At 39.0% G+C, this 27457-nt stretch overlaps 1 protein-coding gene and 1 long non-coding RNA gene across 2 annotated transcripts; one reads left to right on the forward strand and one right to left on the reverse strand.

The window, feature by feature from the left end:
- tnfaip8l3 (tumor necrosis factor, alpha-induced protein 8-like 3) lies at positions 1–26165 on the forward strand. Its single transcript, XM_023283978.3, has 2 exons — positions 1–374; positions 25032–26165. The coding sequence occupies exons 1-2, from the start codon at positions 329–331 to the stop codon at positions 25592–25594; spliced, it is 609 nt and encodes a 202-aa protein (XP_023139746.1). The 5' UTR covers positions 1–328; the 3' UTR covers positions 25595–26165.
- Positions 15026–26849, reverse strand: LOC129349365 (uncharacterized). Its single transcript, XR_008602351.1, has 2 exons — positions 26755–26849; positions 15026–18217 (listed from the first exon to the last, which is right to left on the reverse strand). It is a non-coding gene; the product is annotated as an uncharacterized LOC129349365 (long non-coding RNA).
- Between the last annotated feature and the right edge of the window lie 608 nt (positions 26850–27457).

Genomic DNA, 27457 nt, shown 5'->3' on the forward strand with positions numbered 1-27457 from the left:
AGGGGGAGGGAGAATCTCAGAAAGTAGATGAGAGGCAGAAGTAAAGAGGGAAACTGAAGGGAGTCAGGAGAGGAGACCAAAAAGGAAAAACTAAAAAAAAAAAAAGAGGAAAACAGCTCAGCAAATAAGCCCAGTAGCATTCCTCTCACAGCTGCAGTGATCCAGGCTGGGAGGGGAAGTTTAGCTCACCGGGAGAGACACAAAAAAATACACCAAAAATTGCATTGTTTTTGTTTTGTTTTCTTTTTTCTTTTTCTTTCTGGGTGAAGAGATCAGAAAAAGAAGAACCAGAGAGCTTCTACAGATCCTGAGCGTCCTGCAGGGGAAGATGGATTCAGACTCCGGAGAGCAGAGTGACGGAGACCTCTCTCCAGGTACGAACCTTGTAATCCTCAAAAGCATCGCAGTCACCCATCACTTTCTGACGTGTTCTGCTAACTGAAGCAAATGCACTCTATACTATAGTGTATTAGTTCATTTAAATGCTTGGTTGGTTCTTTCTTCCTGTTTTCCTGCACATTTTCCAGCATTTCTACCAACTTTGTGCCATTTCTCTGACAAATGCAGCCTCTGTGCAACCATCACCAGCTTGCTCACCAATCTAAATACTTCTTTAATGCGTCCAGATTTAGGAATCACAGAGTTTTAAGTCACTTTATCCGCTATCTGCTTCCTGAGATGTATAAAATCCAAGCTGCTGTGAGCTCTGATGCGTGCTGATGCCGGTGACTGGCAGAGCCTCGGCGAGCGTAGCGGATGAAAGGCGGCTCAGTCGCCACCAGGAACAGGCAAGCTCTGACACGTGCAGCCAGTTTGTTCATCAACACATCCAGCTTGACAGAAAGAGAGAGAGAGAGAGAGAGAGAGAGAGGGAGAGACGGACTCCCTGAACGCTCCTGCATCCCACACCGACAGGGCATGAGAACGCTTAGTCTGCTGGAAGTTATCATGTGGTTGTTTTCATTAGGGTTTTATGGTGTCAGAGCACAGGGCAGGGGTTTATTGCAATAATGAGAGTTATACATTAAACATGTACACAAACATAAACGCTCCCTTAGCATCGACTCGCCTCTCCTCTCTTACTGGATGTTTCCCAGGATTCCATGCAATGTGGGCGATGCATTGAACTGTGATTCTGTGCAAAAATATATATGATTCAAGCCAGGAGATGAAACAGCCTCGTGTAGATTTGTTTTGGGTTCAAAGATTATTAATTACACATGGAGCTGCATGGGTTTTTTTCAACTTTGTCTGCTATTAGAGAACTCTGGGATGCTCTAAAATGACTCCTATATGTGGGAACTAATCTACTATAGGTGTGAAATGGTTTTAATTTATGGCTTCATCATGCTGACGTTGGCGTGGCTGTTTTATTTGTCTGCATACAGTTGTTAATGATGCTCAGTTGAACTCTGGCCATCTGTCTGGCCATCTGGACCACTGTCTGTCTGTCTGACTGATTTTTGGTAGAGAAATCTTAATGTACGAGCCTGAATGTTTTACACCAGTAGACGTCGTCAGCAGGTGATGACATATCTGTATCATCTGTTGACTCCGGGCGCACAGTTCAAGGTTAAAATATCAACGAGGACTTTCATGCAAACCCACGCGTTTTGCACCAAAGCCAAGCCGATCCATAGAGACAGAGGCTTTATTCATCTCTCTTTCATGTGAAGAGATGCAAACTGTTTTCCAGAGAAACGGCCAGAGGTAAATCACGGAAACATTTGTCTACAGATGCTGTGATCTTCTGAAGTTTCCATCAAGTCTTTGTCATGTAAGAGGAATAAACCACTATCTTTTAAAATCAATGTTGCTCACGTTGAATAGGAGCGATAAATGGACTTTTTTCCTCAGAGAAAGCCTGACTCATGCTCAGAAGGCATCGCTGTGCTGCAGTTTCTACTCTTCAGTCAGTGAAGAAAAAAACCCAGTAAGGCTCATTTTATAAGGTCAAATGTCCCGAGAAAAGGTATTTTGAAAACAGGACCTTTTTGTGAAAGCTGTGCCGTACACAAACATGACCCTTAATCCTGCCAGTGAGGATGAGGGATGTGTGATTGATCTGCATTTTATGTAGACGAATTCTGGCACAAAATTTCAGCAGTGTAAATACTGAGGTATTTGGTTTCAGGTGTTTTTGACCCGTCAGCTCCGTCCTTGAGCTGTTGCTGGTTGCTGTTAGAGCGTGTGGGTGATGTTTTTTGCGGCACTGCCTTCATTTTAACCTCAAATAGCGTTTTTATGAGCAATTCTAGTGTATTTTCTTTCACTTCTGCATTTCCCACAATGCCGTGGAACAAGGCTGGCCTTGGTGCATTCAGCTACAGATTATGCTGCCTCTAAGTGGAACTCATGAGTTTCTTTTCAACTAGGGAAGTCAAAAATAGATTACATTATGGGTTGCTTTTTATTGGTTTTAAGGCACAAGAACATTGTTGCTAGGTGACTGACAGCAGGCAGACAGGGAAATAATTTTATTAATAACCCCGAGGAGAAACTCACTGGGTCAGACATATTACTTTTAAAACTAATAAAACAAAGCTGAGATAATGGAGTGTAATTTTCTGCATTTTACATTATGCTGTAAGGCTAAAAACACAAAATGGGTTCTCTGCAAAAAATAAATACAAATAAATATTAAGACACAGTAATTTTCTAAAATCAGAATACATCATGTGTATTTATTTGGCTCTTGTCTTCTAATGTGTATTAAAGTAAATAATAAAAAAGTAAATAATAAAATAACTAAATTGCAGGTGGGATAACAATGAAATTATCTGGTAGAAACAAGACTTCTCCCAACAACAACTACAAAAAATAAATATACATAAAATTACAGAACCGATACCTATTTTTTGTTAACTGTCACAAACTGTGTAATTTTAGAAATTTATTTTGAATAATACACTTGAATTTAATGATTAATAACTGATTGAATTGTATCTATGAAATAAAAAGTGAAATATTTACAAAAATTATTACAAATTTACGAATGTTTTCATCTGAAATATATATATATATATATATATATATATATATATATATATATATATATATATAAAGTATACGTAAAATTACAGAATCAATACTTATTTTTTGCAAACTGTCACAAACTGTGTAATTTTAGAAACTGATTTTGAATAATAAACTTGAATTTAAAAATTAATAATTTATTGAATTTTTTGTATGAAATAAAAAATGATAAAATTATTGATAAATTTACAAATGTTTTAATCTGATACATATATCCAAAAAAATGTAAAAATATTTTAAAAATCAGAAATTTTATGATTATTCAGTGTTACCGGTTTTTAATGTTATTTTTCATTAAGTATGTTCATTTAAAGTCTTTTTATAAAATAATGTATTTATGTATTTCCAAAACTGATGAAAAATCTGTTATTTGAAGAAAGGAAGAAAGGAAAATTACTGTAAAATTACTTTTTTTTTTTTTTTTTTTACAGTGCACAAAACTAAAATAATAAATGGCTTGAAGCCCAACTGGAGTGTGCTGTTGCATTCTCTCAACACACCCCTCTTAGTGCAACACATGCTCATTCTTCTGCTGCATGCCTGCATTCACAGCCCAGCCTAAAACCACGCTGCTGCCGCTGCTCAATGCATGCACAGCTGCTGCGTTTCCAAAGCTCCACCTCCAACCCAGCAGCCACCTGTAGACTCCAGCCTCCTTGAAGGGGGAAGCTGGTGCTGCTGCTCCCCACTGGGTTGCGCTCCATGTTTTCTTTGTGGGGAGCAACAAGATGCCGCGCATTTATTCTAAGTTTGCTAATGATCTATTCCATGCGAGTTGGCTGACTTGTGCTTCAGTAGTCATAAATACAACATCAATCCTTCAGGATGTGGTTAGAAAAAAATGCAATAACGTCGAGTCTGTCTGCAATAAAAGGCGGTATGTTAAATAAGTTCTGCTGGTGGAAAAGCTATTGCATTTTTTATGACATGTGAGAAGCATCATTAGAGAAAGCCACATCTTTCTTCATTGTGTTTTTCCATCGTTCCCATAACTGCTTTTGTTGCCTTTTGTTGTGATAAAGCACAAAAATCAGCCGCAATACACAAAGCTCCGCTGAAAGAAATGCCATTTAAAAGGAAACACACAAAGGCTCACATTTTTTTCTCCCATAATCACCCAGTCATGAAGTGAATGCCTGAAACCAAACCAGTAGCATCTGATTCATGCAGCAGTCCGTCCTGTGGCTAGTGGAGCTGACCACACCTGAGTATGAGTCAAAGCGAGGCTGACTTTCAACACACCTGTTCACTCTGCACTGCACAGCAACCCCTGTTCTCCAGTTTGAATTATCATTTAACTGTTATATTTGTCTGGAGAACAGCGCATAATCAGCCCACGGTCTACTTTCAGCTGATTCATCGCCGTGGCCCAGTCGGCCATCTGCACTGAACTATTTCCAGTCATTTGTGTTTGCTTTCGAATTTTGTCAGGCAGGCGGACTTGTTGAAGAGAGGAGCAGTTGTAATAACAGCTATGAGATTCATGAGGGCATGAGGGCCGTGCTTCTATTGCAAACAAGAAAACTGCAGATGTTGTTTGATGACACAATTTAAATCTGCAGCCAGGTGATCCTCCTCAGCAGTGTCCATTCACACGCTTAAAAACCAAACCGACTCTTCAGCTCATGTTAATTGCCACTAATCCGCGCTTCCACAAACACTTGAAAGATCTCAAAGAGGAGGGATGAAGAAGAAGAAATCGCAGCTCTATTCCGGCAGGCCAGAAGCACTCAGCAGTCAGAGGAGAGCTTCTGCCTCATGATTGCCATGTTGGCAGCCAGGCCACACATGAGAGACGGACTCAGAGCTGCAGCACTCCCATCTCTGACAAACACGCAGACATACTGAAGAAATGCCTTCTCACTCATTCCCTTTGGTTTCGTGCTTGCCCAACACATGCATCCCTGACTTTTTTTTCCTTTTTTTTTCCTCCTCTGCCTTTAATCTGGCCCACAGATGGAGAGTGCTCACTGCGCTACACCCAACCCTCTAACTCACACTCGAGACACCAGGAGCTGTTTCTGGAAAATTGTAACTGAGAAAAAAAAAGAGAAAACAGGAGCGAAGCTGTAAGTGGAAAAGACGACTCAGGGGAAAGTGGGTTTTTTCCAATAGTTGCAGGGAAAAGACAAAAAAACTACCAAGTCCCAGTCTGACTGTTAGTGCATTGTGCCTTGTATGCATGTGTGCACTGGCACAATGACACTGTGGCGTTTCATAGTGTTTGTGGGACATTTGGAGAGAGGATGGTCTCCCCTTGGCTGATCCATTACTGAAACATGAAATTAGACCGCAGAGGCTCTTTGACAGGCATTCTGGTCAAAGGCCTCATAGATTCAGAAGGAGGAGAAGGCTGCGGTTTTACTGGAGGGCCAGTCGGCACTAAGTAAACAGTCACCAGCGTCGAATGCTTCTTTGAGGGAGGGCAGAGGGTATTAAAGGGAGGCTTGATGGTGTCAGTGGAGCATTGAGTGTATGCGGATACAAACACGTGCATCGGTGTTGTTTTATTTCTTCCCTGACCTGAATTCATGAACGTTTTCTTTAGGTCCAGTTTCAACTTTACGGTTCACACAGGGGTTTTCTCCATTAGTGCCAGTGAAAAGTCTGACGTGATTGTGGGGAGCCGCTGCAGTCCGGGTTTGTGTTACTTACCGCCCCCGAATATCGTCTTAACACGCAGATGATATGGAGTAAAAACCGAGACTTTTTCCTCTCCCACTATGCTCATCATCAGAAAACAAGGTGGAGTGTGAAGAGCATTTCACACTTCGCTCCGGCGCAACTGAACTCACAGTGCTGATTATAGCATTATGAGGCTGTGGTAGGAAAAAAGTGAAACAGCCTCGGTCAGCATAATGTTTCACAACAGTTCATTTTGCAGTGTGTCGAATTATGCCGCTTTCAGCACGCTGGTAAAACTATTTACTTTCAGGACGCAGTTATACTGGAGATTCAGACATTTCACGAGGAAACTAGGATCAGAATTACCACATGGAACTATTAGGCTGCTAGTGAAGAGGCTGAGAGAAAGAATGCAGTCACTAAAAGTCAAATCTGCAAATGTGAGCGTGTGTTTATACGAGTGTGTGTGAACCACAGTTATTTCCTGGTCATTAGTTAGTGGTGGGAGAGAGTCGGAGCACATCAGCTTTACACTAAAGCGCACAGCAAGAGCCTCCAAGGCCAAAGCTCAAAGTCATATCCAGTTTTATCACCCGCAATCAAAGCAGGAGCGAGCTTTTAATTGAGGAGCACAGACAGCTGAAACCCTGCCCTGCTTCCTGGTTAACCTTTACTCTTATAACTGCCTGTTAGTTTCTCATTGAGGGTTTATTTTGCAGCAGTTTTCCGGAAAAGCTTAAACATTTACCACTGTCCTGGCTACTGCAATTTGAGCATCTCGTCATGTGAAAATTAAAGATCAACATATGACACTTGCTATTTGGATGCTGCAGTTGTTAGATGCTAAATGCTGCATATTTTGTTGCCAAAATACTAAAGTTAGGACTGTTTCACTAACTTCTCTGCAATTTCTCCTGCAGCATTTCTTTCTTTGACCTTTTCGAAAGTGTGAAACTTGTGACAACACTTTTTCTTAAAACCTAAAAACCAACATGCTAATACATTATGCAATAATTAATGTGAAAACAGAAAAATCAAAGCCATCCAGCATCTTTACAGTATGTCGCTGCTCCGTTTACCCTTCATGACATTCACTAATGCTCTCTTCTAATGTCATTTCGCCGTCATTAAAGCTGTAACTGAATCTCTGCCGTCTATAAAAACACCATCCAGCCCACTCAGCTGGAACATTATTACATCCATGTCAGAACCGGCTGCAGCGACGTAAATGCTGGTATTTGCTGAAGGAAAATGGATGGACAGGATTGCACAGTTTGTTTTAAATGTTGCATCTACACCAGGGCTGTCAAACATGCGGCCTGCAGCCCAAAACTGGCCCTCCAGAGGGTCCAATCCGGCCCATTGGACGACTTTGTAAAGTGTAAAAATTACAGAGAAGACATTAACTGCAATTTGTAAATTCGTAAAACTATAAATTTAAAATAATTTCTAGACCATGACAAGTTGTTTTGATCATAAAGTAAAATAGTATAGTGTTCAGATCCAGATAGCTGTGACTAAATGTTGTGTTCCTTTGTAGACGCTCTGTGATCTGGAAGTTGTAATGTGTAAATGATAAGCTGAGGCATAATATTTTTCAAATTGAACTTATTTTTCTTAAGAAATTTCAGGTTATTCATGATGTTTTGTAAAAAAAAGATAGCTCGTTAAATGTGAACATTTTCAGAATGTACTTATAAATTTGGAGTTATCATTAATTATAGGTTATTATGCTGTGATTTTACTGGTGCAGCCCACTGGAGATCAAACTGGGCTGAATGTGGAACCTGAACTAAAATGAGTTTGACACGCCTGATCTACACAAACTAATCGAAGGCTGTGATATACGTAGTGATTTTCCATCAAGTACAGTAATATAGCTGAAATAACAGATTATGGACACAGAATCCTTTTTTATCTGGCTGTTGGGGGTAGAAAGGACAGCTAGGGGACAGTTTCAGCTCTATATACGGTCAATGACAGGCCGAGCTCCTAACTTTTACATAAACTCAGTTAGAGTGGGTGAGCTAGTAAACAAACCAGGAGGCCAAAGTTCTGGGGAAAGCTGGCAAAAAGAGGGCGATTGTGCACGCGAGTGTTTGTGCGTGCGCGCGCCTCTTAGCGTGCACGTGCGCGTCTCTTTGTGAGCGATGCCACGGCATGCTGAGACTTGGCCGAGGTCTATGAGAGGAGAGACTCACCCAGGGCCGGAAAACACTTCCTTCCTTGCCACTCACGCTCGGCTCGGTTGTTGTAGAGCTGGTGAGAAATAGAGAAGAGAGGAGGAGGAGGAGGAGGAGGAGGAGGAGGCAGACGAAAAGAGATGAGAGTTTCACGAGGGAAAAGACAAAGACACTACAGCCGCTTCTTAATACAGCTGCAGATGATGTAAAAGAGGGTGAGATGATGTTCTTCTCAGTGTTGCGTGAGTCTGATGTGAAGGAGTTTTGACAGAAGCTCGACAATCAAAATATGGACATGTGATTTCACCGCTTCTTCTTCTTCAACACCCCCACCTCCTCCTTCCTTCTTTCCTTCACACTCCTTTCCAACCAAGTGACACATCTGCAACATGTAGAATTGTATATTTGTTTCTTTTTTTCACATCCCAGCATTTTTCAAGCTAAATTATCCTTCCCCCCCCCTTTTTTTAAACTTTCTTCAGCTTATTTCTATTAATCTTGACTGAAATGTGTGAAATGAAAATGTACATATTGCCAGGTCTTTCCTCGCTCTCTGAAAATAGTGCAGTTTATTCATTTTGGATGGAAAATGTTAAGGGGACTTTGTGTCTGGGGCCAGATAAAGTAGCCCGAATATATGATCCTCCTCTGTATTTTATTAGGGCCACAGTCTCACAGTCTGTCATTAGAGTTCACACACACCCACACATTTGTACCCAGCTTTCTATAAATAGTGTCCCACTGTTTTGTGAGTCAAGTTTGGATGCTCACCATTGAGATTTTTTGCACAGTGTCATCGTGCATCAGTCAAACAGCCTTTTCCTGCACTGTTTGTTGGTTCCTCTTCACTGCATTCCAAAGAAACTGCTTGCAAAAAGTGCAAAAAGCATAGTTTGAATCATTATCATAGACATGATCTCTGCATGGAAGCAGATCTGTCATTTGTTCGTATCAAAACGTTCAGGATTTTTGGCCCTGGACCATCAGTCACATAACAGGATTTGGTGGCAGAGTAGTTTTCCAGAGAAGCTCCCAGAGGAGGGAAGCAGCGAGGGGAGACAGCCTCCAGCCAGTTCCCATGCCCAGCTAACCAGCTAACTGTGGCTCAGCTCTTTATTGCAGCCCAACAATGGCACACACAAGGAAACCACAGCTGGTGAAGACATTAGCTTTACAGCAGATGAGAGGGCAAAGGGCAGGAATCTCACAAGACCCCGGAGCTCCTAACAGGATGTCCTGGATACCACTTGACGTCCTCCTCTGGTCTTCATAACAAGGAGTGACTGCGATGGGAGTCAAGGGCAGAGCGGCGAAAGGTGGAGGTCGCCTCGCCGCTATCTGTCCCCTCTCTCCTATCTTCCATTTCTTGTGACAGACGATCAAGCCAGCGGCACATTAATCAATCAGACGTCTCCAGCCACTGCTTCACTTCGCCTCGTCTCTTCGGTTCAGCTCTACGGGGACGTGGCCATTAAAACTAAGAGACTGAGAGAGACAAAGAGAGAGATGAGGGATGGAGCATTAAATAAGGCTGTGCTGCAGCCAAAGGCAATCTGTTCTTGTGTCCCTCCTGGTTCAGAGAGGCTCCTAAGTGCTTCTCCCTGGACTGTTCGTCACGGCGGAGGAGACACTTAGAGGAATCCCAGGGTAAACACACTTCTAGTTTCAAACACTGTCCCTGTGTGTTTATCATACCTCCTCGTTACGGCTACATTAACATAAATCTGTGGGTTTTTATTGAGAAACTTCTTACAGCAGGTTTGTTGCGGAGGAAAATCATTCTGACCTGACATCATCCTGAAGTTAACAATGTTTCACCTTCACTTAGACTGCTTGTTTTGTTTTGGTTTCAGCCGTTACATTCCAGTGAAGCAATCTTTCTTTTCACTTAAAGCAATAATCCATCAGGGAAATGTTGGCGAAGGGTTTATTTGAGGTTTTGTAGATCAAAATCAGAGCTGTTGTATCGTATTTAGACTAAATGTAACCCAACTTCATGTTGTTTTACCCCATCAAAGAAAATCCAAAGCTTTCAGTACGCTGTTTTTTAGCACATGAGCAAAAAATCACCATCACTTTAGCAAAACAAACTGATGAACTATATGCAACTATATGTCATAATATCTAGTGTCACCAGAGCACATACAGTATATGACAGTATTCAGTATAAAAACTGACTAACTGCCTAACTAGCTTGTTATGAAAGTCAAACTGGGCCAATACTGACATGTGAGAGCTATAAAGGTTTCATAATGATAAATCAGCCATTTTTTTTTGTAACACGAACACAATTCAAAACTGTTTTGGTAAGAATCCAACAACTTTGGTTTATACTTAATAATTCAAATGTTTTATAGAGGAAATGCAAACTTTTTAGTGTTGATATGGACACAAAGGGATCATTGTTTTAACTCCCACGTGTTGTTGGCATTTCTGTATTGTACTCAGTGATATCTGCACTGAACATTAAGCTGAGTATAAATCTGCCATGCAACAAAAAGCTCATAAAAAGTCACCCATGCTATCAGGCTGTAATTTGACCATAAATAAGGGTTATTTTTAACCTTTGTTTAAAGGGGAGTGCGTGTGCACTTTCATGGCAAAACACTGTTAAATGAGATTGTACAAAGAAAATAAGAAATGTGGACAGACATTTCATTAAAAAAGAAATTATATAGGTCCAGTGAAACATCTACTTTATTTGCTTTCTTAGTTTTAACACTTCATGATGTTTCCATCTTGTACATTCATCTTTATGTTACTCGTATTTACTCGTTATTTCCGTGAAGCTGCGGTGGCTTTTCTGCCTCATACCCTCCATGCTTTCCATTTGGGACAAATAAAAACCAGGTCTGAGCAGGAACAGTACCTTAACACCTGCACAAAACATTAGCAGCACACAAAAAACAAATCCGAACATCCATTTGTCTTGTCAGATTTTTGCACTAAGTTAACAGTGTGCCTTTTAACAAGGCCTGGGAACTTGGAGGGAGGATAAATCTGTATTTCCTGGCAGTAAAACATGAGCCAGCTGTAACCTGTACATCTCAAGTCTCAGCCAGAGACACTAAATGATCCACATCTACAAAGGGGAATGAACTTTGTAACTCCGTAGCCCGACTTAGCACAAATGAAAGTCATTAAGGTATTAAAACGGAGTCATTTATTAACCCTAAAGGTCTGAATGTCCCTCCACATCCTGAGCAGCTGTTAATGGCACGGTGAATGACCTCTTTCAGCACCACTCTGCCCTTTGGAAACTGGCTCAGAGTCACAGTTTTCCATGTCATGAATAATGCACATCACTGCGCTACACTGTACTGCGTCTCACTCCATTTCTCCCAGTAGAAATCATATCTTTCTGAAGCCTTATCATCGCCGGTTACTTTTAACTAGATACAAACACACACATGCATTACAACAGATAGAAAAGTGTGCAGGGGCGGCAGGTTTGAGTCATCAGCCGAGCTGTGGGAGTCAAAAATACGCCTGTACGGAGCCTTTTGCAGGTCCAGAGTGAGTGGAGGAGAGACATGAAATGACAAAAAATAAATTCTCTCCGTTGCTTGAGTATTTCAGGTCCTCATGGTGAGGCATCTTTACGCTCTCTGTTTACTGTATTGCTGTGTGCTTCTGTGGCAGCAAAACACTGACAGAACACAGAAGCTCAACAAGTCACAGGAAAATATATGTGTCTCTCCTCCAGCACCATTAGCTGGCACAGTGTACCTCCTCTGCACCTCTGCTGGCCTCCCAGACTTGCTTAACGCTAACCCTGCAGGCTATTAAAACCCCCTTTACTACTGCAGAATGACCCACTCCATTGTTTTCCTCAAGCCTCGTAAATGCAGCCAGAGAGTCTTGCAGCGGCTCCTCATTGGACACCAAAAGCAAACGAAAAAGGCTGAGGCTAAAGAAGAGGAAGTCAAGCCGTCACCCGTGTTTACTTCTCCTGTGGGAGGAGCTTTTTCCCTGACATTTCATTGGTATTGATACATTGTGGATGCTGTGATTGCACTCTCTGAAGTGGCACTGCTGATGGATGACGGACTTTATTACTGACGGCATTTCCTGGATTTCTGGCCTTTCAGTCTGTCTTCTCTTATGTGAAATATGAATGAATCCAACTCCCCAGAAAGTGCAGCTTTACAGCACACACGAGGCACAACGGGATTAGCACCGCGCTGCTGTTCCCCTTATAAAATAAAATATCTGGAAAGTGTGTGGAGAACTATTGCTGTGGTAGCATTTACAGGGTGTCTGGAAAACACTGCTTTACCAGAGGTGTGCATATACAATACGTTGCTGCCTGCAAATGGAAAATCGGTTGCAGATGGAAAGCAAATATGCATCAGGGAGTTTTGGTTATGGCTATAAATGTGCTACAAGGAAGCTTTGCAGAGCTCAACAGGTTTTTTTGTTTGTTACCCAAACACCTTTCTGCATCTCTGAATCACTCTGTTGTCTGTCAGCAACCTTCACTGTCTGGCCGAGAGGACACTAAATAAATCTCCTTTTCATTCCTCTCCCTGTCTCCTATCACATGTCCATCGTATGCTAATGTCAGCCTCACTGGGATGAATGTGTATGAACACCTGTGTCTGTTGTGTAAGCACAGAATCATGTGTGGTGTTATGTATCAGTGTTTATCAGGCTGAAACAACCATCCGCTGCACCTGTGATCAGAGTGTCCTGGTTCTGTCCACACTAAAATACTAAACACCAGCGTGTTGTCATTAGCAACCATAAACAGGGAAGCACTTATCAAGTATTATCTTTCTGTGTGTGTGTGTGCGGGTGTGTGTGTGTGACTGTATTGCTCCCAGTGTGGGAACATGAAGTGTTTACACAGTCACATTTTAGGGACCCGTTTAATGTTGGGTTTATTGTGAAAACTCTGTTCAGGTTAGGGTAGTGTTAGGGATGTAGTGTTAAAACACATGGAAAAACAGTTCATATAAAAGGAAATAGCTGAAAAATAATATTTTTTTGCTGAAACAAATTACTTGGTTTCCCTTTGTCCACATGGAAAACAATACTTTTGTTATCTGTAATTAAACAAAACAGGGAAAATCCAAAAAATTTAAAGCTGTTGAAAAATGATTTACCATTTTCAGTCCCTAAATTACACATAATATTTCCTTCAAATGACCACAGATATCTGTATTTTGCTGACTTAAATACAGAAAAAATAAAAGAAATTATATGGTCAAACGCAAAAGAAAAAAATATTGATTTTTGATGTGGACATGATTAACAGTTTTGGTCTATTTTATTTTATTTTTTTATTTTTTTTGTTGCTATTTTTACTGTCCAACTGTAAATGAATCCATTTATCCATCATCTATACACTGTTTAATCCTCAGTAGGGTCGTGGGGGGGTTGGAGCCTAGAAAATTAATACTTTTTAAATGATTTTACTAGATATTATGTGTAATTTAACAAAAAAAAGTTTTAAAAAAATGCTTACTATTTCTCAATCCTTAATTCACATAATTTTTACTTCAAATAACAGAAAATATCTGTAATGATAATATGTTTGGCTAACTTAAATACAATATGAATAGTGCAATTTTATGCTCAAAAAAAGAGCAAAATCCCACTTTTCATGTGGACAGTATTTTTTTTAACTGTCCACATGTAAATTAACACTTTTTTTTCCTGTGATTTTAATAGTTTACTAATAAAATCTGTTAAACAGTGAATTGTTCTAAAAAATACAGTTTTAAAACTTTGTCTTCTGCTGATAAATGTGAGTTAATGTAATTTCTCTAATGGAAACATGGAAACATGACTCGTGTATGTTTATTTCAGATACTGTTGGGATCTTAAACCCTCCAGATGCTCAGAATGGTTCAGCTGCAGAAGTAAAGGACTCATAGTTCTCCAGAAATTACCCAAATAATTTTTAAAAACTGCAATAAAGACAGTTCCAGATGGCTACTTTTTATTTCAGGGTTATTTTAGTTTCATTATTTTTAATCTCTACAATACCCCACATCTTCCCCTTTGATCATCGCTGTAAAAGACAGTCTCTCTGCTAATGACGACGTTGTTTTCTTTATGTTGTCGATACGTAAATCCCAGCGCACACACAACACACATGTATTCACACACTCGCCTCAGTCAGACGTGTGTGTTCTGCACTGTTCCGGCTGATAAGTGCCTCCAGCATTGACTCAGTAAAGGCCAGTCAGTCCTTGTCAGCGTTAGCTGCTGGCCCTGCTAATGGCTCATTCCTCTGCTTGCTCTGGAACGAGACCAACACCAGCCTCAGGAAACCTTCTCACAGCCCAGCCGCCTGGTACGCTACACAAAATATCCAGATTAGCAAGTGGTTTCATCTGGTGTCGAGCTTTATCAGTTTACACAAATAACAGATCTGCCAAGAGGCCTGAATAGATTCAACTAACATCCAAAGAAAACCGATTTATTTTAGTGGATTAATTCACCAGATGATAGACTGACATCTAAACACACAGAGGCTGTAACGGTCGCTTATTCTATTCTAATTCTAAGACAATGCAACATGAAGTGTATTATTAGCTCAACTGGTACACTGAAGTTGCAGTTCAATAAGGTGTTTGGCCACTTTATTCATGCTTGCACCAACCAGCCACTAACATCCAATAATATCCACACAGCTGTAGGCTAAAGCTGGGTTATTATTACCAGACACCTTCGCTCTGGGGTAAAAAGCCTCAGGATCAGTCTGGAGAGCAGGAATAGTTCCAGCTCACGGCCACATCAGCGGTTAATGTGCACTAAGTGTTTATTAAAGCAAAAGCAAACATTAAACATTCTGAAAAACACGATTTTTCAGTTACATAACAAGATAATTTTTCTGCACATTCAGCTTCGCTCTAAACTCACAAATTAACCTCAAAAAAATTACTGTTAAAAACTACACTGCTAAAAACTGTAAACTCTGATGCTTTTTGACATAAAAAACAAGAAGGCTGTTGTAAAAACTGATGGAGTGAACTGAACAACAGTTTGACAAAAAAAGAACACAAACAAGAAAAAAAAGTCAAAATAAGACTCAAAATGAATTGAATGAGACAGAAAACAGCACAGATGAAACACAAAATCACACAAAACAACCAATATGAGCCACAAAACAACACAAATAAAACACAAAATGACACAACGAAACACATATGAGACACAAAACTACAAAAACCAGAAACAGAACTACACAAAATGACATGAATAAGACAGAAAACAACACAAATAAAACACAAAATGACACAACGAAACACATATGAGACACAAAACTACAAAAACCAGAAACAAAACTATACAAAATGACATGAATAAGGCAGAAAACAGCACAGACAAAACACAAAATTACACAAAACAACCAATATGAGCCACAAAACAACACAAATAAAACAAAATGACACAACGAAACACATATGAGACACAAAACTACAAAAACCAGAAACAAAACCTCACAAAATGACATGAATAAGACAGAAAACAACACAAATAAAACACAAAATGACACAACGAAACACATATGAGAGACAAAACTACAAAAACCAGAAACAAAACTATACAAAATGACATGAATAAGACAGAAAACAAGACAGACAAAACACAAAATTACACAAAACAATCAAATATGAGCCACGAAACGACCCAAAGAAGACACAAAATGACACAACAAAACAAATATGACACAAAATGACAAAAACTAGACACAAAATTACACAAAAGGAGACACAAAACAATACAAATGAGATGCCAACAACAAATGACACAAAACAATGAAACATCACATAGATACAGACACAAAATTACACAAATCAACCAATACAAGCAACAAAACAACAAAAATAAAACACAAAATAACACAACAAAACACATATGAGACACAAAAACGTTACACAAAACTACACAAAAGCAGACACAAAACAATACAAATGAGACGCCAACAAGAAATGACACAAAACAATGACCATCACGCAGAAACAGACACAAAATTACACAAAACAACCAATATGAGACACAAAACAACACAAACAAAACAAACAAAACACAAAATGACAAAACTGACACAAAAACAAGACAGTAAATGACACAAACAAGACACAAAACAACATACAACATAAACGAGACGCAAAATTACACAAAACAACAAATATGAGACATGAAACAACAAATACGAGACACAAAACGATGCAAGCGAGATGCAAAATGAGAAAAGCAAGAACCAAGACAACGTAAAATCTCTAAATCTCCAGTCAGACTCCGAGTCACGCACCTCAAAACAACCACAAAACGACAAAAACAAGACAGCAAATGACACAAACAAGACACAAAACAACACAAAATGAAAGCAGTTACAGTATTACACAATAAACCTCATATTCTCCTGTAGAGTAGGTACCTAACTGTTTAAATAAATACAATTGTAAATGTGTAAAAATACAGTAAAACACTCCAGCTGCAGGTATTTACTGTAATTTATGTGTTTCATCTCATTCTCATTACATTTGAGAGGTCCTTCCTGGATGTACGAAGCGTCTCTGGCTGAAATGAACATAAATCTGTGCACTTTTTGCAGCGAGCTGCCTTCATCAGGGCAGGTCTGGCTGGTCTCCATGTTCCACACTGGATGTATGTTCTGAAGCAGCACAGCAGAAACTGTTGACTCAGCCCTCTGAAAACATCAGGCGGAACAAAGAGAGACTGTCTAGTCAACAGCACCTTACTAATCCTGATGTTAAAAGTAAACTTCACCACCTCCCAAAACACCCTTACGCAACCGCTGTGATGGGCCAGTGGTTTCAGCGACTGTACACCGGCTCCGGGTTTGTTTTCAGCAGCGCTCTGCAGAACATCCACTTTACTGAACTGTACACTTGAGATGCTGGGAAAACAACGAGCAGGTAGTGGAGGAAAATAAATAACAGGATAGACGGTTTTCCAGCCCTGACAGCTTGGACTCTTCTCTAACTCAGTGTGACACTTTGGTTCATGCATGTCAGTCCTCACAGCCTCTGGGTGACACGCTGTATGTGAGAGAGTTCCAACTGTCTTCATGTAATCATCTACCCGCCGTATGTGTTAAAATCTCCAGACTCCGAGTCGTCCACCTCCTTCTACCAGCACTCTGACTCATCAAATGACAAAAACAGACACGAAATGACACAAAACAGACAATATGAGAAACAAAATGACACAAAGCAGGCACAAAACAACAAAAGCAACACAGGAAATGACACAAACAAGACACAAAACAACATACAAGACAACACACAAAACCTAAAAATAAACACAAAACAGCACAAATGAGGCACCAAATGACACAAAACAACACAAACAAAACACAAAAGCACAAACACAAGACAAAAATGACCTAAACGAGACACAAACAACACATAAGATACAAAACGACAAAAACAAGTAAGTAAATGACACAAACAAGACATAAAACAACAAATAACATCACAAATGAGACACCAAATGACACAAAACAATAAATGCAAGATAAAAAACGACACAAACAAGATGCAAAAGGACACAAGACACAAAATGACTCACAACAACAAATACGAGACACAAAACATCACAAACGAGATGCAAAATGAGACAAATAAGAACCAAAACAATATAAAATCTCTAAATCTCCGAGTCGCCCATCTCAAGACAAGACAGTAAATGACACAAATATACGAGACACAAAATAACAAATACGAGACACAAAACAACACAAAAGAGACACAAAATTACACAAAACAAATAATACGAGACACAAAATAACACACAATAACAAATACGAGACACAAAGTTACACAAAACAACAAATACAAGACACAAAACAGTACAAAAGAGACACGAAATTACACAAAACAACAAATACGACACAAAACAACACAAAAGAGAAAGAAAATCACACAAAACAGCAAATACAAGACACAAGACAACACAAATGAGACATAAAACTACACAAAACAACAAATACGAGAGACAAAACTACAAAAACAAGACACAAAACAACAAATACGAGACACAAAACAACAATTACGAGACACGAAACGACACAAGATGCAAAATGACACAAACAAGATGCAAAAGGACATAAAATCTGTAAATCTTTAAAACCTCCAGTCAGACTGCGAGTCGCCCACCTCCATTTACCAACACTGACTCACACGGCCTCATGTCCGTTCTTCACAGTGTTTTCTTCCCTACACTCCCTCATTCCTGCTTACATTCTTCATCACTCGGGGACGTGCAAACAGACTTGAGACAGGGGTCAAGGCGAGTGAGTCGATAGCCACCTGCTGGTCCTCACAAACAGGCTCCAGGCTGTGTGTTGGAGGGGTGGCAGGAGAATAATTAGTCCGCTTATAGCTCTGCAACTAAAAAAAAAAAAACAAAGAAAAGTGAAAGTATGCAGCAACTCTTTTCAGTGGAATCTTTCTTTGACATTCATTTAGAAACGCCTTGCGGTTCGTACATATCCCATTTCCAAATCGCCTGCACCAGCATCGGTCTGACAAGGCCGGCTTTATGGAGCAAGCTGTCACCTTTATCAGTGTGCCAGGGTTTCAGAAATCTATCCAGTTGGGTTTCTGAATATCAGAGGCTCACTGGAACAAAGAGCTGCTTCAGAGAAACAGGAAATGACAGTGACAAAGAGAGTCTGTTGATGAGAGGCACAGATCTGCCTAATGAAAACCAGTTATATCTCCTGGTGCAGCTATTCAAATATCATGGAAACTACTGTTCTGTGTTGTCTATTCATCACCGCAAGCAATAAAGTTACCCTTTGGTATTTTTAAGAGCAGAATCTGAACATCAGGGATGAGACACCGACTTGTTCCTGCTGACTGAGGGTGAATGTACAAAGTGTGTGATTTGTTTAAAGTCGTTGGAGGTTTACTCTTCTTCTACTGTGGTTAAGGTGTGAGTGACGACTGATTTGCATAATGAAAATACCGAACCACAAAAGTATTTTGATGAACAAATACTTGGTGCTGTAGTTCCATAAACACATCGCAAAGCCAGAGATGGAAAACAAACTATCATCATGTAACATTAAATAACACTATAAACTGTGAACTCATTAAATCTCATTGAAAAAAAAAAGTAAAAATCGTAAGAAAAATAAATAAATCTGGCAGCAAGGGGAAAGAAAAAATAGATAAAAAAATAGATTGAATTCTGTAATGCTCAAAAACAGCAAAAATAAGCACAAACAAAAAACTAAAAAAATAAATAAAAATAATACAACTGTGTAATTTCAATCACACATTGCAAAACCAAATTATTGTTCATAAAAATACAGATTAATATGGACTTTATGTACAGTTTTGGTCTATTTTTGTACAGTCATATAAATTAAAAGTTTTTTCTGTGATTTTTCTTGACATGTGAAATTTAAAATCTGTAAGATAACATTTTAATAAATTATTTATAATTTTTTATAATCCTTAATATACTTTTAAATTATGGGAAATATTATTGTTGTTATAACAATATTTTTTTGCTGATTAAAGAGTTTAAAAAACAGGGTAATTTTACAGTCAAACGTTGTAAAAAAAAAACAAATAATTTATTTTTTATTTTGTAAAAATATAGATTCTACATGTGGATACTTCTACTCTTTTTTTAATAGCTCATATGATTTTATTAGTTATCTGTAATTTCACAAAACAGGGAAAATCTGCATAATCAAATAGCTTCAAAAACCTGTTAAAAACTATTAAAAAAACATTACATTTTTAATTGTCACCTGCTACGTTCCCATTACTCTTTCTAAATAAAAGCATCCAAACAACAATGCATTAAAAATTCCTTAAAGTTCTTCTCCAGTTATTAATTATGCTCCTAAAAATGTATCTGTCTATATAAAAAAATAACAATAATAATCTCTCCGTGCCTTAAAATGGCTTAAATGTAACTCTACACTGTTACTTCCTTTAAAATGTGTGAATCAGTGAATTTCCCTCTATGAAGCACTAGAAGTCTGAATCCATATTTTTGAGGCCATCCTGAGTCACTGCAGCTTCCAGAAGTAAATGTTCAGCCAAGGTGTCGACTGTTTATTGCTCATGATGTTCTTCCCAGCAAGTAAAAACACCATATGGAAATCTCAACAAGACAAACAAAAACAAACTAACTTCACTTTCACCGGAGAGGGAATTTTACTTACAAAATGAACAAAGGTTTAAAACTAGACGATACTAAAGGTCAACAAAGAGCACAGAATAGTAACTTAAACATCACCTTTACATTTAATCCAGTTAAAGCTGAACATTTCATATTAATAATGGAAAATGTCAGTATGTATAATGTAAGAGAAGTTGCTTGTAGTAAGAAACACAGAACGATTATGTGCAGTTTCCTGAAACTCCAAAGTTAAAGTTAAAATCATGTTGTTGATCTTGTTAACAGCTCCATATAATGAGTAAAATCAGCAGCCAACGCCATGGCCGAACATTTCCACCTGTGTACCGAGAACTAACTCAAAAACATCTGATTTTAGGATTTAATGTTGATTAGCAAACTTAAGGAACCAATCCTGTCATCTTGCAGGGTGGGGCTTTCTGATTCACTTCCCTATGAAGTGTAGGAGAATTTTACAGTGTTTGAGCAGAGTTGTAGGTGAGCTGGTGTGCTTGAGCTGCAGCAAGTAGCAGATGAGTCAATGGAGAATCGGATAAATCTATATATTCTAGAGGCAGCAACAGTCTAGAGTTACATCTAGCCCAATTTGTGATATGAAGGGATCAGTTTCATTGGAAAAAAAAACATTCCAATTAAGTAAATTCGACACACAGCTGTGAGTATTTAGCAGTTCAGTCAATGCATGGAGACATACAGTGTCATCCACCACAGGAGGTAGCAGACTCCAGGAGAAAAACTTCAAATTAAACCTGCAAACACTGTCAATAATACATACATAGATGCATGTTGTCCATAGGAACTAGTAGCGACCAAACCAGTGCAAAAATCAGAGCTGATATTGCATTTATAATAATAATAATAATAATAATAATAATAATAATAATAATAATAATAATAATAATAATAATAATAATAATAATAATAATACATTTTATTTGTAATGCACTTTTCATTTAAGCAAAATCTCAGCGTGCTACATTAAAGATATTTATATATTTATACTAGCAAGATTACCAAAAATATGACTCTAAACAAATGTTTATGCTGCTCAAGTGTTCCCTCTACAACTGTTTACTGAAAACCTTCCCTCTATAAACCTTATAAGGTGATATTAATTACAGTCAGGATGACAAACTCATCCCCTTTCCCAGAGACTTTGCAGTGTGCAGATGAAAATCTGCTTTTCTGTCCTTCTATTAATAATAAATATTTATATAGCACCTTTAAAAAATGGGCTTACGAGGTGCTTTGACAGACAGACCAAAAAAGGTAATACTCTGGAATAAACTCTACAATATTACAACAGAAAGCCAGTCGTGCCAAACAGAAGAAAAAAAAGGCAGCTCAAAGAAGCAAAGAGGGGAGTTTTTTTTGCAGTTTTTACAGTCAACATGATTTTACTAGTTGCTGTCCCGTAAAATCTGTAAAATAGCAGTAAATTGTTGAAAAAAATTACCATTAAGTACTGTTAAAAAACATGGAGTTGTGATTCACTTCTACACAATTCTACAATAATGTGTCACATTACTCTTTCTAAATAAAATGATCTAATAAATAAGCATTTACATCTCCTGAAAGCCTCTCTCAAATCTTTAGTAAGACCCATTAAAACTCATCTATGTCTATAAAGGTAATATTTTTAATTTTTTTTTTCCATGAAAATAATGTTGTCGTACATTAAAATGGCTCAAATTTAACTTCAACCTATGAAATCCCCATCTCAATTCAAATCAATTCAGAAATCACAAATCAACTGAATTTAACCCTCCTGTTGTCTTCATTTACAGGCACCAAAAAATATTGTTTCCTTTTCTGAAAAAAAATCCAAAAAATCAGCAAAAAATTCCCCAAATTTCTGAAAATTTGCAAAACCTTCAGGAAGAAAATTCCAATAATTCCTTAAAAGTTTCCCTTAAAAGTTTTGTTTAAAAAAAAAAAAAAATAAAAAATCACCTAAATTTGGCAACAAAATTCTTGTAAATATTTTCAAAAAATCTTAAAAATATCTGAAGTCATCACATATATATCAGTAAAACTTCTAATATTTTGTTTAAGAACATTCACATAAAAATCAACCAAAATCCAGCGAAATTCGCTGGATTTGGTTGATTTTTTGTGAATGTTCTTAAAGAAACATTTTTAATATTTCTTTTTTTCCACCAAAAAATGTTGAAAGATTTCCCAAAAATGTTTAAAATGTGGATATCAGAAGTTTCACTGAACATATAGCGTATATTTTTTTCCACATTTTCAAACTTTAAAATGGGTCAATTTTGACCCACAGGACGACATGAGGGTTAATACAAATACTAAAATAAAAGCACTGAAAATGCCATAGCCCAGAGTAAAAAAGACTCATCCAGTAGGTATCGAGGGAACTCACTCCAGGAGTCAAATAATACCGACAACTTCTGCATGTTTGACATCCTCACTGTTGTGTAACACACAATAGGTCTCTGTCCCGCTATTCTGAAGCTGCACCAAGGAGCAGTGAGAAGGAACAGTACATTTTTAAGGATTGGGGAGAAAAGACATTTGCCTTATTAGCTGTTAAATGTCATGCTGGGGTAATTATATGTTCATGAAATGTCATTTAGCTTCAGAGCAACACATGAAATGTCACTTCTCTGCATTCACATGAAATGCCACGGATCAGGTTTCTCCCGATTGTTGTACATCTCTCTTTTGTATGAGCGCATTTAAATAACACACACCCAGATGATGCAACGGCGGCGTGAATCCTAAGCAGTCACATAGCTGTCTGTTTTAATGAAATTATAATGACAACAAAGCAGGTGTTCTTTCAATTTGGCCTCATCTGCTGCTCTGTGTAAAGCCCACCGGGCACTGACACCCCCATCAGCTCAAACTCCCTCCATCTTCTCTCTCCGGATGTGGAGGAGGAGGAGGAGGTTGACAATGTGCCCAGGGAACAGGGGAGGAAAAAAGTGATGCCTCTTTCCTGGGCTTTAATCATAATAGGAGTTATCTGGTGTGTAATTTGAAGCTGGGTGGCACCTAAATAAACCCCCTTTTTCCGTCCTCCCACTCCTCACATTCAGCAGCATGTCGGGCTGCTGAGGACACCTTTCATGTTCTCCTCTGTGATAAATTGTGACACAAACACAAAACCGTGATCAATGTGGCGTCGTGGAGGGACGCCGTGCGAGGAGGCTCGTATCGGTGCACAGCTGTTTGATGTTATCCACAGCAGATAGTCATTCTTCCCGTAGCCGGCCCGCTAAAACCACCGCCTCCTCCAGGAAGGCCGCCGCCCTGCCGTAGAATGTGGCTGCACTTGGTTTCATCTACTCTTTGACACATCACTGCTCTGCTCTGTGCTGAATTTTGACTAGAATGGCCCTAAAAGCACGCCATTGTTTTAGCAGAGTCCAAGTTTGAAACCGACTGGCTCTGGCCTTTCTTCATGCCAAGAAAACTGAATCATCCAAGAGGAGTTTGCATCAATGCTGTGCCTTCATATTTACTGAGAGCACATTAAACTGCTACCAGTTTTTCTTTGTTACACAACTTAGTGTTGTGTAACAAAGAAGAAAAGAGCCACTGTCTTCTCCTGAATGATAAAAAAAAAAATCTACACTTAAGATGAAAATTTTTTGCACGCAGAGTTCTTTATGCAAGGACAAAGTAATGTCCATGAAAACCAGTGAAAGAAAAGGCTCCTATTATTATTATTATTATTGTGGCTCAATAGAGTCGCAAAAGTCTGTTTGTCCAGATGGAATTCAGCTGTTACACACAAACACAGCAAACTCTGAGGGCGGTGGTTAAAGACCATAATAATAACATGTACAGAGATGACAGTGTGCCGGGTTTTCTCCAATATTCAGAGCGCTATATTTATGAAGAAAACACTTGAGTTGATCCTTTCAATATCTCTTAAAGGTACAGATCACCGTATCATTTGTTAAACAGGATTAAATTTTTATTTTTTTGATATTTTTTTTCACTCAGTGCAATCTGGTTGACACCAGGATTCACAAATTGAAGCTCATACTTCAATAGGATCATTATTGCATTTTATATGCCGGACACATCATAAGTAAAATAAGCGTTTCTACCACTGATGGTAGCCTCAAAAACACAAAGTCACAGTTTGGGGACTTCATTTTGATTAACAACCATAAAGGAACCAAGCCAGTCAACTTGAGGGGTGGACTTTCTACTTCATTATTGTTCTACACAATCTGTTTCCAGTTCAATTACAGCAACGTGACTAGAGATATACACTGACAGCGTGTCATCTTTTTTTTTGCAATATTCAATTTGTTGTATTTATGACAAAACATTTGTGCTGATCCATTCCATGTCTCTTAAAGATACAGAACACTGTATCCTTTGTTAACCCTCTTGTCGTCCTGCGGGTCAAAATTGACCCGTTTCAAAAGTTGAAAATGTGGGAAAAAATATGTTTCCACAGTGAAACTTCTGATGTCCACATTTTCAACATGGAAATCATTTTTTGGTGGAAAAAAAAGAAATGATAAAAATGTTTCTTTAAAATTCACAAAAAAAAAACCTACCAAAATCCAGCAAATATCACTGGATTTTGGTTGATTTTTATGTGAATGTTCTTAATGAAAATGTTAGAAGTTTTACTGATATATATGTAATCATTTTAGATATTTTTAAGATTTTTTTGGAAGACTTTTACTATTTTTTTGAAAGTATTTCCAAGAATTTTCTTGCCAAATTTGGGGGATTTTTTTTTTTTTTTTAAGTAAAACTTTTAAAGGAAACTTTTAAGGAATTACTGGAATTTTCTTCCTGATGGTTTTGCAATTTTTTCAGAAATTTGAGGAATTTTTTTGCTGAATTTTTGGATTTTTTTCAGACAAGGAAACAATATTTTTTGGTGCCCGTAAATCAGGACAACAGGAGGGTTAAACTGGATTCAGTTTATATTTTTTAGTTTTTCACTCAGTCTAATCAGCTCAACACCAGGATTCACAGATTGAATCATGATTGTACTGTTTGCTCTAATAATCATATCTTTTTCTGTCTTTGTTCCTCTTTCTTCAGGGCAGGAGAGCTTCAACTCTCGCTCCCTGGCCCTGCAGGCCCAGAAGAAGATCCTGAGTAAGATGGCGACCATGGTGGTGGCCAACATGCTGACAGACGACACCAGCAGCGAGATCCTGGACGAGCTCTACAAGGCGAGCCGGGAGTTCACCAAGAGCAAAAAGGAGGCCCACAAGATCATCAAGGACGTCATCAAGATAGCCCTGAAGATCGGCATCTTGTATCGCAACCACCAGTTCAGCCCGGACGAGCTGGACACGGTGGAGCGCTTCAAGAAGAAGATGAACCAGGCGGCCATGACGGCGGTGTCGTTCTACGAGGTGGAGTACACCTTTGACAGGAATATTCTGTCCGAGCTGCTGCTGGAGTGCAGGGACCTGCTTCACACCCTGGTCGAGCAGCACCTCACCGCTCGCTCACACGCTCGCATCAATCACGTTTTCAACCATTTTGCCCACGGCGAGTTCCTGGCCGAGCTGTACGGGGACGGAGAGGAGTACAGACTCTCTCTGAGGAAGATCTGCAATGGCATCAACAAACTGCTGGACGAAGGAACGCTTTAACCTCCTGCACTTGACCTCTTTCACCTCGAGCTCTCTCTCCTGTCGCTCCTTTTCTTGCTGGTCTCTCCTGCCTCCTTCTATTTCCTTTTCACTCGCTCACCCCCTGACCGCTGCATCCCACACCTCCTTACTGCTCTGGTCTTCCTGTTTCTTCCGCATCCGTTTTTATGGAGGTTGTTGTGACATCCTGCTGCTGTGGTTCAATGAGGGAATGTTTTTTTTTAGACTGTCTTTCCATTCAGTGGATCATCGCTGCACACTAGGACAGCCTCTTTCACCTTGTATGCATTATAGCATTCCAAGTCATACCCTCTGTGTGCAAAAGTGTACTGTACCAATGGCCAAAAAAACATACGTATTTGGATATGGAAGATAATCAGTAGTAGTAATCAGTCTCTCTCTTTGTGTGTGTGGGAGTGTATGTGTGTGTGCACATGTGTTTGTATGAATAATGTTGTTTTGTGTTTGTACATAAGACCAACTATGATGTGGTGTGTGTATTATGTATCTGTGTCAATCTTCTCCACAAGGGTGTAACACTTGTCTTTTATTAAAGATTTCTTTAAATCGGTACTTTTGCAGTTCTTCTGACAACATTAACTCCGTGTGAACCGGTTCTAGGAAAGATGAGTTGAGTCTCCTCCTTGTTGGCAGTCGCAGCGCTAATTAGCTCTTGTGACTCATTTCTTAGTCGACATGTAAAGCAAAGCAATGATTTGCCTGCCTGTGAAGTACTTAGGCTCAGAGACAAATTTACTAAAATTTAAATAAATATTTTGCTGCTTGTTTTCAAGGCCAAACGGTTACCACGGCAAAGAGGGAATATATGGATTTAAACTGAAAAATGACTCACAAATGGGACGTTAAGCTTTCCTGTCTGTCTGATCCACATACATACGGGGCATAAATTTCCCAACATATATTTTAAAATGAGCAGGAAAATCAATGATTTGTCTCCTTTGGTTCATGAGATGCCCTCTGCTCTGTTCTGCTCCCCCTGTCCAGGAAAAAACATTCCTGGTGGCTTGGTGTGACTCCAGCTGAATTATTTTGGCAGTCAGTGGAGAAGAAGTCCAGTTTTATGTCTCTGTCTCCTTGCAGAAACACAGAACAGACAGACCACCCACCCACTGAGCACCCATTTGTGCTCACATACTCACTGTCAGGCGGACGCACAACATCGGGTCAGTTATGCAGTTTTAGTCTGGTCCTGTTATTGGACGAAATCTCCAGCTGGTTCCAGCATCAAACAGTCTGGACATGAGAGAGAGATAGAGTGAGTCAAACACATCATTTATAATGCTGATAAGTTCTAATTAAAGAACTGCAACAAAGAAGACCACACAGGCGCACACACATGTGTATCTTCTGTTTTTATTGTAGATTTCATTGCACAGGATTGTAGAGGCTGATATGTTTTCTTTAGTTTGTCATGTAAAAACACAAGCGCATTCAGGAGTAGCAATCAGTCATTCACAAACGTAGTTTTGGCCAGAGAGTAATTACTATAATTATACCGTGTCAACTCAAAATAAACCAAATTTTCACTCTTAGGCAGGTTAACCTTAGAAACTGCTTCCTGGCTCTGTCTAAAGTTTAAAAAAATCCTCCTACCAGCACGTCTAAAGCTCACTAATTAACATGTTAGATCTCAGTTTTTGTGGTCTCCTGCATGTAGCTTCATATTTTATGCTTTGAAATGAAAGTAGTCAGTCTTCTTGGCAGGATTTTGCAATTCTTTTGACTTGTCAAAATGTCAAACTTCCTTTAACCTGACTTTAAACACAAGTAGCAGCCTCAAGGGTTGAGAAATGAAGCCAACACAGAGGTACCAAACACTGTAGCTCCTCGAACGAGGCTCTA

The sequence above is a fragment of the Amphiprion ocellaris genome, chromosome 1 (genome assembly GCF_022539595.1).
Source record: "Amphiprion ocellaris isolate individual 3 ecotype Okinawa chromosome 1, ASM2253959v1, whole genome shotgun sequence".
Lineage (NCBI taxonomy): Eukaryota > Metazoa > Chordata > Actinopteri > Pomacentridae > Amphiprion > Amphiprion ocellaris.

Bases quoted from the DNA above. Each gene is read 5' to 3' on its own strand.
- tnfaip8l3 (XM_023283978.3), top strand. From the start codon at position 329: ATGGATTCAGACTCCGGAGAGCAGAGTGACGGAGACCTCTCTCCAG. The intron at 375-25,031 runs GTACGAACCTTG...CTCTTTCTTCAG, and splicing joins TGACGGAGACCTCTCTCCAG to GGCAGGAGAGCTTCAACTCT.